The sequence below is a fragment of the Antechinus flavipes genome, chromosome 6 (assembly GCF_016432865.1).
Source record: "Antechinus flavipes isolate AdamAnt ecotype Samford, QLD, Australia chromosome 6, AdamAnt_v2, whole genome shotgun sequence".
Lineage (NCBI taxonomy): Eukaryota > Metazoa > Chordata > Mammalia > Dasyuromorphia > Dasyuridae > Antechinus > Antechinus flavipes.
In genome coordinates, this window is record NC_067403.1 from 105753119 (window position 1) to 105771011 (window position 17893).

Here is a 17893-nt window from a genome sequence, read left to right on the forward strand (position 1 = left end):
CAGAACATATCGCCACTCCTCTACAACTTCTCATCTCATATGATTCTTGCCTACATCCTATTATTGCAATAAGTATGCTGTTTTTGTACTGACAAAAAGCATTGTCATTCAACAAGCTGGAACTCTTCCTTACCTTCTCTTAATATCAGAAGTTTATCTATAAAGTGCCAGAATTGTCCATCTATGTTTTCATTTTCTTCAAATGATTAGTTTATTTTTGCTTATTTGTTCGTTCAGACCTGCAATGGGAATGCCCAGTGTGAAACATCTGTCTGTTGATATAGCTCAGCAAGTCCAATGTAATGTACAATTCTAAGAAGGTACATGGCTTGCCTATAATCTCATGAGCTAATATATGTCAGAAGCACATTGCAAATTTAGGTCTTCCTGATTCTAAAGTGGTCTTACTATCTACTTAGTCACTGGCCTCAAAATTTACCCTATAGGGAGAGAGAATTAATTGTTTTTTGCTGTGGCTCTGTTGCATTCTTAATGGTCTTTTTGCATTTTCCCCACATAGAGTAACTGATATATATGTAACAATCAGAAAGAAGTTATTGTGGGTAAAAAAAATCAGCTTAGTACAGGAAATAAAGAACCATGCTCTGAGACCTTTGGAAGTTCACTATACTAGTAAGTCTAGAATTTTAAAAGAAGAAAAAGAAAAAAAAAGTATATTTTCAAGATTTTATAGGAACTTTATACAAATATCTAATATTCTACATAGTGCAGGCATTTATCCTGATTCAGATGGTCCACCAGCTTGAATATGAGAAAAAACTTATCTTTATTTTTACTAACCTTTGGTCTCCTTTTCAAATCTATTTATTTGTTTTTAATTGTTGCACTTAAAACATTCTTCTGAGAAGAGACTCCTATGCTTTGTTAGATTGCCAAAGGCATCCATGACACAAAAATGGTCAATAGCCATTGCTTTATATGAATATCTCTTGTGAATCTACATGAACTAAATTCTGGCTTAATCTCACTGACCTAAAAAAATAATAAGTTTAGATGTCTACCCTAAATGGAAACTCTTGCCTATGGGGAAAAAAATCACCCCAGACAAAACTGAGGCAGAGCTCTGACACAAAAACACTTTATTAAAGGAAATCCAATTCTCTTCCAACCAAGTAGACCCCAGATCTCCTTCTTAGGAGCCACCTCCTTTCAGAACTCTACTTTTATAGGATAACAGTTAAGCTAACTATAGAACAGTAATTTTATTGGTTGTCATAATATATAGGCTAAAATATGAATACCAACAGGTCAGAAGATTGCCAGATGGGCCAGTCAAGAAATATTTCTGCTGATTAGATGATCATAAAATAAATGAACTACCTTTTGGATTGGGTAAGAGAAGATAGCACATTCCTAAAAACATTTCAGGGAGAACTTAAGAGCTTTCCATTATACCATCATGAAATTTGAGCAAAACAGGATAGAAATATTTTGTGTCAGTATTCTCATTGCCTAAGTAGGCCTCACGGCTGATATATAAATAATTTCCATTATATAAGCTTGAGGTCTGCAAAAGGACCTCTCAAAATCCATATTCCTATGACTTATACAAAATATTAATTGCTTATTCTTATATTTACTATTGGATTATTGACTAGATATGTATTGTTAGATGAATAATTACTAATAATCATTGCCCCTTATAAAATCATAATGGACTAACTAATACTAAAATTTAAGTAGGAGTCCCCAAGAAATTGGCTTTCTCATGCCAAAAAGCTGAACTACAGAGAAATCTGCAATGTATATCCAGGAATAGAATGAGTTTCAGGTATCCCTCCATCATGACTGAATATCTAGTAGCTAGTGATTGGCCTGATAACTGCAACTTTTAGACCCAAACTCTGCATAAATAAACTACCTAAAATTGTTTTTTTTAAGCAAGGTAGAGAAGTTCCTAACATCTCAAATAAGACCCACAGGCTTCTACCACCCTTTTCACAAACACACCTGTCTCCACTCAGGTCAAGGTACTCAGGGACTTCTTTTTATTTGTAATTTTCTCAACAGTTCTGGGACTTGTATAAAGGGAGCAATTACAAATGGCTAAACACTTTATGACAGAGAAAGAGAATATGAACATGTCATCTGAAAATCTACTGAAAGGAGAACTATAGGTGTGCAGAATGTTAATTTGGGCTATTTGGATTGAAGAAAGCATCTACTTTTAAGAAATGTGCCAGTTCAATAAATAAAGCTTCAACATCTTTTCAAATAGGCTAGGAACTTTGAAATAAGAAGTTTGTGCTAATTGCACTAACTAAATATAGTTGAGGGCAAGAGGAAGGACATAGTTTATGAATTCTGGGACCTCTGGACACAAACCAATACAAAGAGATCTGCAACCATCTTCGGAATAGACCTTCCCAGCTATTACCACTTAGCAGATAACATGTTGACATGCTGCGTGACAGTCTGTTAATTTGTAGAAATGCTTTGAGAATTTCACTGACAACGCAGACACTGAGTGGTGGATTGGATTCCCCAAGGAGGTTTTTGATTTCCTGAGTATGTTTGACAGCATTCAGAGGTAGAAGGAGATGGCTTTGCAGGCAAAGCGATCTTCAAGAAAAAGAAATATGGCCCAGCTTGCCTAATTGTATTTCTTTGGGTGAGGGAGGAGAATAGAGAGGATAATGATAATAGTAATAACAACAACAATAATAATATCAACCAGCATTTATATAGTACTTTAAGATTTGTGAGGCACTTTAGAGATATCTCATTTTTATCTTCACAACAACCAAGAGAGGCTATTGTTATCTCCACTTTACAGATGGGGAAAGTGAGGGACAAAGGGCTTCAGTGTCGTGCTCAGGAGTTGTTCAGCTACTAGATGACAGATTTTAGCTAAAGTCTTAACTGACTTCAGATTCAGCTCTCTATCTACTGTGCTGCCTTGTTGGTGTAATAAAGTGCTAGACCTGGAGTCAGGAAGATCTGAATTCAAATTTACTTAATGATCTTAGGCAAATCATCACTTTCTGTTTGCCAGAGTTTCCTCAAATGTAAAATAATAATACTATCTAAATCCTAATAACACAAAATAATAACATTTCCCAGAGTGGTCATGAGGATCAAATGAGATAATATTCATAAAACACTTATCACAGTGCCTGATACATAGTAGGTATTTAATAAATGTTTATTCTCATTAAGAGAGCTGCAAGAAGAAATAGACAATAAAACTATAATAGTGGGAGATCTCAACCTTGCACTCTCAGAATTAGATAAATCAAACCACAAAATAAATAAGAAAGAAGTCAAAGAGATAAATAGAATACTAGAAAAATTAGATATGATAGATCTCTGGAGAAAATGTAATGGGGACAGAAAGGAGTACACCTTCTTTTCAGCAGTTCATGGAACTTATACAAAAATTGACCATATATTAGGACATAAAAACCTCAAACTCAAATGCAGTAAGGCAGAAATAGTGAATGCATCCTTTTCAGACCATGATGCATTGAAAATTACATTCAATAAAAAGCCACAGGAAAGTAGACCAAAAAATAATTGGAAACTAAATAATCTCATACTAAAGAATGATTGGGTGAAACAGCAAATTATAGACATAATTAATAACTTCATCCAAGAAAATGATAATAATGAGACATCATACCAAAATGTATGGGATGCAGCCAAAGCGGTAATAAGGGGAAATCTCATATCTCTAGAGGCCTATTTGTATAAAATAGAGAAAGAGAAGGTCAATGAATTGGGCTTGCAACTAAAAATGCTAGAAAAGGAACAAATTAAAAACCCCCAATCAAACACTAAACTTGAAATTCAAAAAATAAAAGGAGAGATCAATAAAATTGAAAGTAAAAAAACTATTGAATTGATTAATAAAACTAAGAGTTGGTTCTATGAAAAAACCAACAAAATAGACAAACCCTTAGTAAATCTGATTAAAAAAAGGAAAGAGGAAAATCAAATTGTTAGTCTTAAAAATGAAAAGGGAGAACTCACCACTAACGAAGAGGAAATTAGAGCAATAATTAGGAGTTACTTTGCCCAACTTTATGCCAATAAATTCGACAACTTAAATGAAATAGAAGAATACCTCCAAAAATATAGCTTGCCTAAACTAACAGAGGAAGAAGTAAATATCCTAAACACTCCTATCTCAGAAAAAGAAATAGAACAAACTATCAATCAACTCCCTAAGAAAAAAACCCCAGGACCAGATGGATTTACATCTGAATTCTATCAAACATTTAAAGATCAATTAACTCCAATGCTAAATAAACTATTTGAAGAAGTAGGGATTGAAGGAGTCCTACCAAACTCCTTTTATGACACAGATATGGTACTGATACCTAAACCAGGTAGGCTGAAAACAGAGAAAGAAAATTATAGACCAATCTCCCTAATGAATATTGATGCTAAAATCTTAAATAAAATATTAGCAAAAAGATTACAGAAAATCATCCCCAGGATAATACACTATGACCAAGTAGGATTTATACCAGGAATGCAGGGCTGGTTCAATATTAGGAAAACTATTAACATAATTGACTATATCAACAACCAACCAAACAAAAACCATATGATCATCTCAATAGATGCAGAAAAAGCATTTGATAAAATCCAACAGCCATTCCTAATAAAAACACTTGAGAGCATAGGAATAAAAGGACTTTTCCTTAAAATAGTTAGGAGCATATATTTTAAACCTTCAGTAAGCATCATATGCAATGGGGAAAAACTGGAACCTTTCCCGGTAAGATCTGGAGTAAAGCAAGGTTGCCCACTATCACCATTATTATTCAATATTGTATTAGAAACACTGGCCTTTGCAATAAGAGTCGAGAAAGAGATTAAAGGAATTAGAGTAGGCAATGAGGAAACCAAACTATCACTCTTTGCAGATGATATGATGGTATACCTAGAAAACCCCAGAGATTCTACTAAAAAGCTATTAGAAATAATTCATAATTTTAGCAAAGTAGCAGGATACAAAATAAATCCCCATAAATCCTCAGCATTCTTATACACCACCAACAAAATCCAAGAGCAAGAGATACAAAGAGAAATTCCATTCAAAATAACTGTTGATAGCATAAAATATTTGGGAATCTACCTACCAAAGGAAAGTCAGGAATTATATGAGCAAAATTACAAAAAAGTTTTCACACAAATAAAGTCAGACTTAAATAATTGGAAAAATATTAAGTGCTCTTGGATAGGCCGTGCAAATATAATAAAGATGACAATACTCCCTAAACTAATCTATTTATTTAGTGCTATACCAATCAGACTTCCAAGAAAATATTTTAATGATTTAGAAAAAATAACAACAAAATTCATATGGAACAATAAAAAGTCGAGAATCTCAAGGGAATTAATGAAAAAAAAATCAAATGAAGGTGGTCTAGCTGTACCTGATCTAAAATTATATTATAAAGCAGCAGTCACCAAAACCATCTGGTATTGGCTTAGAAATAGATTAGTTGATCAGTGGAAAAGGTTAGGTTCACAAGACAGAATAGTCAACTATAGCAATCTAGTGTTTGACAAACCCAAAGATTCTAAATTTTGGGATAAGATTTCATTATTTGATAAAAAATGCTGGGATAACTGGAAATTAGTATGGCAGAAATTAGGCAAGGACCCACACTTAACACCACATACCAAGATAAGATCAAAATGGGTCCATGACCTAGGCATAAAGAACGAGATTATAAATAAATTAGAGGAACATAGGATAGTTTATCTCTCAGACTTGTGGAGGAGAAAGAAATTTGTGACCAAAGATGAACTAGAGACCATTACCGATCACAAAATAGAAAATTTTGATTATATCAAATTAAAAAGCCTTTGTACAAACAGAACGAATGCAAACAAGATTAGTAGGGAAGTAACAAATTGGGAAAACATCTTTACAATTAAAGGTTCTGATAAAGGCCTCATTTCCAAAATATATAGAGAACTGACTCAAATTTATAAAAAATCAAGCCATTCTCCAATTGATAAATGGTCAAAGGATATGAACAGACAATTTTCAGATGAAGAAATTGAAACTATTACCACTCACATGAAAGAGTGTTCCAAATCACTATTGATCAGAGAAATGCAAATTAAGACAACTCTGAGATATCACTACACACCTGTCAGATTGGCTAAGATGACAGGAAAAAATAATGATGAATGTTGGAGGGGATGCGGGAAAACGGGGACACTGATGCATTGTTGGTGGAGTTGTGAACGAATCCAGCCATTCTGGAGAGCAATCTGGAATTATGCCCAAAAAGTTATCAAACTGTGCATACCCTTTGATCCAGCACTGTTTCTATTGGGCTTATATCCCAAAGAGATACTAAAAAAGGGAAGGGGACCTGTATGTGCCAAAATGTTTGTAGCAGCCCTGTTTGTAGTGGCTAGAAACTGGAAAATGAATGGATGCCCATCAATTAGAGAATGGCTGGGTAAATTGTGGTATATGAATGTTATGGAATATTATTGCTCTGTAAGGAATGACCAGCAGGATGAATACAGAGAGGCTTGGAGAGACCTACATGGACTGATGCTAAGTGAGATGAGCAGAACCAGGAGATCATTATACACTTCGACAACGATATTGTATGAGGATGTATTCTGATGGAAGTGGATTTCTCTGACAAAGAGACTTAATTGAGTTTCATTGGAGAAATGATGGACAGAAACAGCTACACCCAAAGAAGGAATACTGGGAAATGAATGTGAACTATTTGCATTTTTGATTTTCTTCCCGAGTTATTTTTACCTTCTGAATCCAATTCTCCCTGTGCAACAAGAGAACTGTTCGGTTCTGCAAATATGTATTGTATCTAGGATATACTGCAACATATTTAACATATATAGGACTGCTTGCCATCCTGGGGGGGGGGAGGGAGGGAGGGGAAAAAACGAAACATAAGTGATTGCAAGGGATAATGTCGTGTAAAAATTATCCTGGCATGGATTCTGTCAATACAAAGTTATTATTAAATAAAATAAAATTAAAAAAATAAATAAATAAATGTTTATTCTCTTCCCTCCCTTCTCTACCTCACTGTCATATTGAATGACTTTGAGCAGAGGGAAGAGAAGAGACAATTTGAAATTTTCATATTAATTTTCCTTGGTACCTTATTGATAAGGTTTAAAAAGTAAAACTTTAAGATTAAAAATTGAAAGAAAAGTTTTAAAATGATATAAGGTTAGAAGATACTATACATTAAAAAAATAATAAACTGAAGTATACTGGGTAATATCTAAGGTCCCTTCCATATCTTCTGAAGAAGTTTCAAGACTATGAATACACTACTTTGATGAAACCTTCCATATTATTGAATTTTCAAAAATTCTAGCACTCTATTCATTTTTCCATCCTCTCCCTCCTAAAAGGGAGAAACAAAAAATGACATTTTATAATAAAAATGGTGAGAAAACCCTTGGCCAGTGGACTACATTCTCCACTACTAATAGTCCCTTACATATTTTTTTCCCTTCTTTGTAACCCCAGCACTTAACACAGTGCCTGATATAGGTGCTTGATGATTATCGTTGTCCGTTTTCAAAGACAACCAAAATGACATCACAATGACATGTACATGATAAATGCTTATTGAATGACTAATGGTAACAATTTTTGTCCATTGACATTAAAGTTGTGGGTCAGGCAAAAGGCACTAGAGAATGGTTTTGTAGGTACAAATGAACTGTTACATTTTAACAAAGAAGAATCATGCAGGAATAAATGGCATAAAGGAAATCAGAAGAAAATGAGAAGGGTCAGTCATGCAGCAAGAGCAAGATTTAACAACAGGCATCCCAATTGCTCAACTGGTGTCCATATAGTGAGAGCAGATATAGAAGAGGACCTACCTCCCCTTGCATATTGAGTATATCCCTTATAGAGTATTTACACATATATGAGTCAGACAAATTGAGAACATATGGATAAATTGTGACCGGTGTCATTGGATAAAGTTTGTACCTTGATTAGAAAATAATGGACATTTGTAAAGCACTTGAATGTTTGTAAAAGGCTGAAGCATATATTTGAGTCTTACAACTCTGTAAAGGTAGACATTGTAAGTATTATTATTATCCCTATTTTACAGATAAAGAAACTGAGGCTTTGAGTAGTAAAGTGACTTGCCTAGAATCATATACCTTATAGAAGACAGGGTGTGGAATCAAGTCTTTTAGATTCCGAGTTAAATAGTCTATCTACCAAACCAAGCTGCACCTTCGATTCACTGGAATATTTAGTTGTTCCTTGAAATAGTGAAAGGTTTTATCAGTATGCTCTGAAGCCACCTAAGGATTCCAGGCACCTCAACTTTTGTGATGAGTGACCACTAAGTTATCTTTCTTGTGACAAGGTGAATTAGCCATCCTTAGCATAAGGTCTTTGCATCATAGAGAAGAGAAAACACCTGAAGTGTGAATTCATCGCAAAATGAATATCACTGGTATGAAATTCAGTCCCATACTTAAGTTAAATCCCAGTTTAATATAAAATGCCAGAAGTGGAGACAAAAATTGCCCTAGAGAACAACCACTTATGAACAGAAAATGCTGTGTTTTACATTCTATAAGTACATGACTGTGGTTGATTTTCCATGAGGTTCAACTATCTACTGTTTATTCAATAAATGAGGCATAAATAGGCTTTCTGACCATTTCAAGCAGGCTTAGTTTTGTAAGTTATATTTATTTCTTGAGCAGAGTGTCTTCTTTGACACAAAAGCCAAAAAAAAAAAAAAAAAAAGGTTCCCTTCTCTGTGCTTGTCTGTAAGCTCCTGAATAGTCAGAACTATTGATGGAATAAATAATGATGAAGCTCTTTCATTTAGCAATATTATCTCATTCCCCTTTGAGGATAATGCAATAGAAGAGCTGTGAAGATGTGAAGAAATAGGATTGGGGGTTGTTTTGTCCATACTGAAACTACTACTGATTTAGTCTATTCAGGCAGAGTCTTCCCTTTCATCTCTTGCTAAGCATGTGTGCCAACTGCTGAGCCTGTGTGCAAGGAAACCCATGCTATACACTGTTACTACCCCCAACAGCAGCCATGTATGAGAAAAGGATCTTTAAGCTCAATTTATAGTCTATGGGGACTTGACTTGAATTCAGCACAGCTTTGTAGGTACTGACATACAAAATCCATTTTTTCTCTCTACCACTCAACCCCTTTTTTTTGTGGAACAGCATCTGTCCAGCCTTGCTTTAGTGACCTGCCTCTGATTTGCTGGGGCTGAGATTGTGTTGCTGTGAACTGAACTGCTCTCCCACTCTGGTATGAAAACCTTTCTTGATGACTTAAGTTGTCTTTGGCTGAAAAATTGTTCCACTCGATCTTTTTGTGGGTTCTGACACTCTAAAACTTGTTTAGAGCCATTATTTGAAGGTATTTGGAGAAGTCTGGGGGAGAGATTGAGCAACTCCCTGCCTTCTCTCTTCCATCTTGGCTCTACCACCCTCTCCAGACTAACTTTAGAAAGAATAACTGTAGATGTCATAGATCTAAGTTTAGAAGGGAACGTCATCAGGTTCAACCTCCTAATTTTAGAGATTAGGACATTAAAGACGAGAGAACTCACTTCATCACCCAAGTAATTAAGGGTAAAGTCAGGATCTAGACTCAGGTCCTCTCATTACAAATCTATTCTTCTATTTGTATGCATAAAATCTACACTACTTCGTACACTGCTGTTATTTCATTTAAGTAGAGAGCCCCTCAGAAAGAACTTTCTTTTCTAGTCAACAAATGTTCTGCAATTTGTTGAATAAAAGTTGCCTGGGATACTCAGAAACTAAGTAACTGGCTCAAGGTCATATGGGCAGCATGTGTTAGAGACAGGACAATAACTCAGGTCTTTATCTCTCCACCCCAACCCTCATCCACTTCATCAGACTTTCTGTTGATGAATATACAATACATAGAATTTTATTATAATTCACTACAGTAAATGTCATCATCATTCAAGAAGACTCATCTTCATGATTTTACATCTAGTTTTAGTCACTTACTAGCTGTGTGATCCTGGGAAAGTCACTTAATCCTGTTTACCTCAGTTTTCTCATATGTAAAATGACCTAGCAAACCTCTCCAGTATATTTGCCAAGAAAAACTCAAATATGGTCATGAAAAGTCAGACACAACTGAAACAAACAAACAAAGAAAATTAACTTCATTGCTGGAACAAGGGAAGGAAGAGAATATTTTTAACATTAATTAAGAGATTTCCTGTTCAATTCAAGCAAATAAGGGGGAAGCTACATGGTGAAGTAAACTGGTCCACTATAAGTCAGAAGAAAATACCATTTATCACCTTGTTCATTACCCCTAATGCAAAGTAGAGAATTGATTTTAGTTATCCATTCAGAATGCCACCATATTTCCGCTGTCTAGGGAATAAAGGATCCTGAACAGGAGCTGTTGTTACAAATCAATTTCATGTTTTTATTAATATTAGAAGAGGGAATCACAAGAATGGCCTAGACAGTTAGCGAATGGTTTTTAATTGCAAACAACTGTTTGGCTCAGGACTTGTGGCTCTGCATACACAACTCCCACAGCTCCTCTGAAAATATTGCAAACCTAACAGTCCTATTAGACAATATTCCTCAGAGCATTCACAGACCTCAAAGAAAGGGGAGGGGGAAGGCAAGGTAAGGAACATTTATAGAAAGAGATGGCTTAGAAGATCATCTGAAAGAAAATAAATACAAAATGGGAGTAGATTGAGAAATTAGACCAATGGAGAGAGACAAAGAGATTGAGATTATTGCAGCATTCACCTTAGAGAAGAGAAATAAGAAGTGCATAACCGAAGATAGTATAATAATTCTCTATTTCCATTGAGAGGAAAATTGACTGAAAGATATATACTTACTTACCATTATGATATCAAACAATGGTTTCCAAGCCTTTTGAGTAGGAGAACAAAAGTTAGAGCTGGATTCAGTAACACATTTTAATGAATTTTCATTTTATTAATCAACACATCTATGTATATTTGAAAGTAACAATCTATAAATGTGTGAAACAAAGTATTCAGTCCACAGAAAGTGTATTTGCTTACTTATCATTGTACAGTTTATGCTGATTATTTTATTAAAGGTAAAAAAATAACAAAATATCAATAATATATGGATACCCACAGGGTAGAGACCACATATATAGAGGATAATTGATTCTTTCTATTATGTCCATTGTATTTAATAAGAAGATTGTCACAACTTTTTACTGAGTCTTAAAGTAATACAGTAAACAAAGAAGAGGATTTGATGTTAGAGGGACTGGATTCTAATCCCAGCTCTGTCAGTAATTGACGGCTTATTTAACTTTGAGCAATTGACTTATTCTCTCTGTGACCTCCATTTCTCATCTGTAAAATGAGGACATTGTACCATATAATTGCCAAGGTCCCTTCAGCTCTAAATCTATTATGCCATAATACCTTCAGAAACTATTACCATAACAATGATAAATATGTGCCAAAAAGTTTTCCTTTTTTTCTTAAACATGATTATAATTTAATTGAGTTGGAGGGGGGGGGGGGAGCTTTAAGCCTTCCAAACAAGGTCATTTTGCCTTTAATAACATAGGAACCACCACTTAATATCTACCAGAGCTCATGGAAATGATTATTTAATTTGGGATTCATTCTGTCCTGTTACAAATCAGGCTTAGAACTGAATTTTCACGGGAGATATGGCTTAGTAAAAACACAACTCGTATCATAATAGATGAGGGATTAATATAAAGAATAAGAAACGTATTTCTGGATATGAGCAATATAGAAATGTTTTACTCGAAGACCCTTATTTTCTCCTCTTCCTCCTCCCTTCCATTCTCTTCCCCTCCATCCTCTTCCCCTCCTTCTTCTCCTCTTTTTTCCCTTCCTTCCATCTCTTTTTTTTTACTTCTTTGTTCTTTTCTCCCCCTTTCCTTCTTTACTTCTTCTTTCTCCTTTCTTTTCCTCTCTTTCCTTTTCCCTTCCTTTCTTCTTTCCTTCTTTTCTTTCTCCCTTCTTTCCTCTCAGGGGATACATTATCTCTATAGACAGCTCATCCCACATTGGGATGGTTGTCATTGATGGGAAGTTCTTCCCTATGTAAATAAAACCTAAATCTTCAACTTTCACCAAAGTGTTCTAATTCTATTCTCTAAAGTCAAGGAAAACAAGTCCAATCCTTTTTGTACATGCCAGCCTTTGAAAACAGATGCCATGTCCCTCCTCCTCACTCAGTCAAACTTTGTATGTCATTATCTCAGGGTTCTACATCAGCTTGTATCACTTCCTCTAGATATTCCCTGGTTTATTAATGTCTTTTCTAAACTTAAGATTGTGTCAGACACTATTGGCCACAAAAATGATCAGAGACTCTCAGAGTGAGAAAAAACAAAAACAAAAAGTTTTATTACTATCACACAAGAAAGGGCATCTCCCATATTACAAGGTGTTTGCAGCAAAAACTGCAAAACACAAGATTAAATACCCAGAACAAAGAAACCCTCAGGCCCACCTGGCCTTTTCTCCCATTTTTTGGGGGGGAAAGGGGATGAGGGTTTGGTATAGACTTACATTCTAATTGAGGAAATCTAACCTAGAAAAAAAAAAGAATAAACTGCCATAAAATGTGGTACTTAAATACTAATTAAGAGGTAGTGGGAAACAGGCAGGGAGAAACGCCTGCAACTTTTTAGCTAAAGCTCTATTTGTTATTATAAAGTCTCAAGTCACAATTAAAGTATAGTTTAAGTCTTTATTCCCATGAGAGTGTCTTCACTCATTTAATTACACCCAAGGTCAAATTGAACCAGATCTTAAAATTCAATGAGCACTAATAAGCTCTATGCCTGATCTATACATATAAATCAGGAATACAGAAAAAGGAGGCACTTGCTTGTACAATTTTAATTTTTTTAATATTTTTGATATTTTTTGTTTTTGATAACACAGTCATTTTAGCAGATATTTTCTCTGCCCTTTGCATCAAATCCTTTCCTTGGGATAAAAAAGGTAACTGAACCAAAAAACAACTGTGACTATGCCAATGTATCAACATTCAGCCCTTATATACCCCTGCCTCAATGCCAGGAGGTTGGAGGAAAATATAACTGTTTCTCTAAGGACTTGCTTGATTTTTCAAACTCCCTGAGAGTTCAATTTACTTTTGGTGATTTTTAAAACTTTAAATTGTTTTAGTCACTGAATATTGTTGTCTTGCTTCTGCTTATTTTTCTTGGTATCTGCATGCAAATCTGTCATTATCTGAGTTCCTGACATTCATCATTTCTCCCTGCATGATAATATTCCATTATATTTCTACACCATAATTGGTTCAGGTATTCCCCCATTTGATAGGCATTCTCTTTGTTTCCATCTCTTTGCTACAACACAAAGTATCATTGATAATATTTAACATATACTAAACCTTTGTTTCAGTCTTAGAACTCCTTTGGGTATAAGTCTGGTGGTAGAATTTCTGGATCAAAGGATAGGAATTGCTCAATCACTCTTTTTTTGCATCATTAAAAATAGATATCCAGAACTATAAGAACAGGTGATAAAAGCATGATAGTGTGCTTGTCATTCTGCAGTTCTTTCAGAACTGACTTAATTTTTTTTATTATCTCTGTCAATTTTTAGAGTATAAAATGAAATTTCAGAGTTAATTTATATTTAAATTTCTCTAACCATTAATAATTTAGAGCATGTTTTTGTGTGATAATTAAAATTGGGAATTGTTCTTTTAAAAACAGTTCATATTTTTTGACCACTTTGATCTTAAGCAATGACTCTTGGTCTTATATATTTATTTCAATAACCTATACATTTTGAAAATCAGATTTTTATCGATAATTTTTTATTTTTCCCAATCAAAGGTTTTTCTTTCTATTCTTTCTGCTTTGATTTTATCTATGAACATGTTTAATTTTACTTCCAATTCAATTAAATTCATTAAAATAATTGCATTCAACTAAACCTTTAATTCAATTTAATTCACCAAATAATTTTAACACCCACAAAAAGTTATAGTTTAGATAATATTTAGGTCATTGGAGATAACATTGAGTCAAAGGTCAAATAAAATAATATTTGTCAAGTGCTTACACAGTGCCTGGCATATAGAAGGTTTGCAAAAGATGCTTATTTTCCCGCAACCTATTTTATGTGGCCTTTAGCAAAATATATCTTACTTTAAAATTAGGTATGAAAAAGAAGAGGATGGGAAGCAGAGAAGGAGAAAGGGAGAGAGTAGAGGAGTTTAAAATGAGGAAGGTCCAGGAGCAAGACATTTATTTAAGTGAAATAAGGACCATAAAACTTCAATGGAGTACATTTTTATTTCTTCAAGCTTCTCCTTCACTGAAAAAAATCTCTCCAATTGATTTCCAGCACTGTAATTCTTCCACTTATGCAGCCTGGGTTTACCGAGAATGAGTTAAATCTTTGCAGGCATCTAACAAATCATTTGCACACCTATACAACCTCACTCATGTAGGCTAATTAGGTCAGAGGTAGTCTGAACTAATTAAAGCTATGAATTATAGAGTTTTTAATGGAAATTTAGAAGCATATCTTTCAAGTGACTATAATATCTCAATTGTGATAGTATTCCACAGAAGTCCTTATGTCACTTGTTTCAACATCAAAATTAGAATTTTTTTTATTACTATATCAATTATTTTTAAATTGGTATTTGGAATGCTCTTAAGCATATGCTTGTGAACACTTTTATCAAGTACTTGAAATTTCTCTGCCATCTTGCTCACTATTCATTTGGAAATATGTTTTAAATAAAATATAAATAATTTTTAAATAAAAATTAATATTATTTGGAGATGGGAGGCAAGATGGTAAGTGAAAGACTTGATCCACATCTGATGCTTTATCCTTGAGGCAAAGTCGTATTGTACATAACTGCTTGGTGAATACATTCTACCAATGAAGATCAGCAACTTCACTGTAACTCATAGTCCTAATGAATTTCCTTAGGGCCTGGGGTATTAAGTGACTTAATCATATTTACACTGCAAGTATTTGTCAGAGCAACAATTAAAACTAGGTCTTCCTGACAACAAGCTCAGTTATCTATCTATTATGTCAAAGTTATCACTCCATAATTCTGTGACACAACAGGTAGAGTACTAGACAAGGAACCAGGAAGAATCCTGTGTCCAACATTTATTTAGCTTTGTTTACATTAGGTTTTTTGTTTATTTAGGCCTGGGAAAGTCACTGCAACTTCAATTTCTTTATCTGTAAAATGGAAGTAATAGTAGCATACATGTCACAAAGTTATTATAAAAAATCAATAATAATACCTATAAAGTGTTTTGCAATCCTTATAGCACTATATATATGTTGGCAATTAGCTGTTATTTTATCATATGTTAAATCTCATGCAGTGTTATATTTCTGCATAAATGTGTTCCTTAATATTGTTTTATGTGAGGGTATATATGTGTGTGTGTATGTGTGTGTGTGTGTGTGCATACATAATCACACATATATATATAAACATGGCATGTATAAAGGTCAGTCAAATTGTTCCTCCTCTACCTTGCTAGGAGCCTGTACCTTCTGTTTATTTCAAGTTGCTTCCATCGAACCTAGTGTGTGTGTTCTACTATAATAAACACTCAATTCAGATGTGTTTGTTCCTTCCTGGCCCACTGACTATACTCCCTTTTAGGAAAAGAAGGGAATAAATGAATAATTGAAGCAATAATAAAGGAAAGAGAAGCTTCTCTGAAAGTTAACAACTGTAGTGTTATTCTCAATATTTGAATCTATCTTTATAGTAGAAGAAAAAGCATCTTCACTTTGACCAAATTCTGTAAAACTCAATGGGTATTTTCAAAAGGATGTCACTAAGACTCTTCATTTCCATGATATGCAGGTGAAATAAATGGGGCTCTTTTGAGCATTTGCAACATTAGAAACTTAACAGCAAACTTTAAAGCATAGGAGAAATCTTCCCCTTGCTTCTATTTCCACTTCAGTTATAGACCAAATGGGAGCCCTAGACTAATCAATAAACAACAACTGCTTAAAGCCTCATTACAATTTGACTACTGAAATACTTCTTGAGCCTTTCAAGCATATGATGAGGGAGCCTAATGTTCATAGCCTTTTACAGCTTATTTTAATTATTCCACAGGTCTCCTGTTATGGCTGGAGGGCTCTTTGCTGTTGACCGAAAGTGGTTTTGGGAATTGGGTGGCTATGATCCAGGCTTAGAAATCTGGGGAGGAGAACAGTATGAAATATCTTTCAAGGTAAGCCACCTAGATGCTTTTCCCTAAATTTGCTGTCAGATGGAATAGTGCATTTTGGTTTATCATCTTCACTCTGCTTTGTGAACATTTTGTAAGGCTGATTTCATGGCACTTCCCTTGGCCTTTGGAAGACTATTCTCTATTTCAATAAGCAATATTCACATTGCAAATCATTTATTCAAGATCCCATTTGTGGATGGCAAATCCTATATAGTAAAGGATAGGCAATCTTTCACTCTACTGACCTACAGACATATCAATGCTGGTGATTAATAATGTTCAATATGTAGATAAGGGAATCCAACTGCCTGAGGAAAATAGAGTATTAAGTTCAATTTTATAACTTAGATCAGAAACAAGAGTTCCTGTTGGATCTTCCAAATTTTTATCCACATTTTCAAAGGTCCTGGGGTGAGATTGAAAAGATAAAGGAAGAATTATAGAAAGCTTTATTTATGGCTTGAAAATCTGGATATTTTAGAGAACACTTAAAAATTTTAAAATATTACCTATTGCTTTAATTCTCTATGACACTATATAATAAAACACTGTACCTTTCATATTCCATGTATTTTGTTGATTAGCACTTATCTTTCCTTGACAAGATTTCAAATATCACATTTCTGATTTGAAAAAAAGTATTTTTTCTTACCAAGATTAAACCACTAATGCAAAATGACACTATTAAAAGTTGTACCTAAATAGCTGGGAAATCATTAAAGATAGTGTCAGCAGAAACAAAACACTTCCTCCCACCACAGATTCCTTCTCAAGTTCCATCATGTAACAAAATAGGCAAATTATAGCAAAATGTATAAAACAGCAAATACCTGTACAGTTGTATTTTTCTAGTGATTTTTCAATACGAAATCAGAGAGATGTTTTGATAGCAAAAATAAAGTAGGATTTTTGAACGTAATTAAAAACACACTTAATGTGTAAATGAAACCTTTAATATTCTGTGATTTTTGTCAGAGTAGGGATGTGCCACTTTGCAAATTCCCTTTACCAAAACGGATCAGAAACAAAGAAGCAAAGAATTAAACCACTGCAGGTTATCTAATCCAACTCACTCGTTTCATTGACAAGGAAAATTAAGCCCAGAAAGGCAAAATTATTTGTCCATGGTCACACAGGTAGTAAGTAAATTGGCAGAGCATGGGAGCTGAACCCATGTCCTCTGGCTCAAAATCCAGATTCTACCCACTATACCAGGATGATTGTGTTAAAATTCTATAATAATATTTAAGATGTTAATTCTTGAAAAGTATATTATACTAAATGCCATGTAATCAAAATGAAAATATAGCCTAGTAGCTCATTATTGCCTGCTTCTAACATGACTCATTTCTTGTCCTTGCTGAATCCTTACCAGGCCTTGCCTGCCTGTCATTACCTTAACACTTCTAACTGTGTCAGAATTCTTTCTTTCCCAATATCTCTGCTGCTTCTTTTTTTGTTTTGTTTTGTTTTGTTTTTTTTCATCCCTTGAATTTAATAATATCTTTCTAAATACCACTATAGTTTGTAAAGTTTTTAGGGGATTGAAGATAACAGACAAAGGCAGAAATCAAACTCTCAGTCCTTGCTGTATGGTAG

The 17893-nt window shown here is 34.2% G+C and overlaps 1 protein-coding gene across 2 annotated transcripts in view; it reads left to right on the forward strand.

The window, feature by feature from the left end:
* GALNTL6 (polypeptide N-acetylgalactosaminyltransferase like 6) overlaps positions 1-17893 on the forward strand; it is a 1500784-nt gene that overhangs the window by 1360911 nt on the left and 121980 nt on the right. For both annotated transcript variants that reach the window (XM_051964041.1, XM_051964042.1), the window contains exon 7: positions 16177-16294. In XM_051964041.1, the coding sequence (XP_051820001.1) occupies positions 16177-16294 (118 nt within the window). The remainder of the gene's footprint in view (positions 1-16176; positions 16295-17893) is intronic.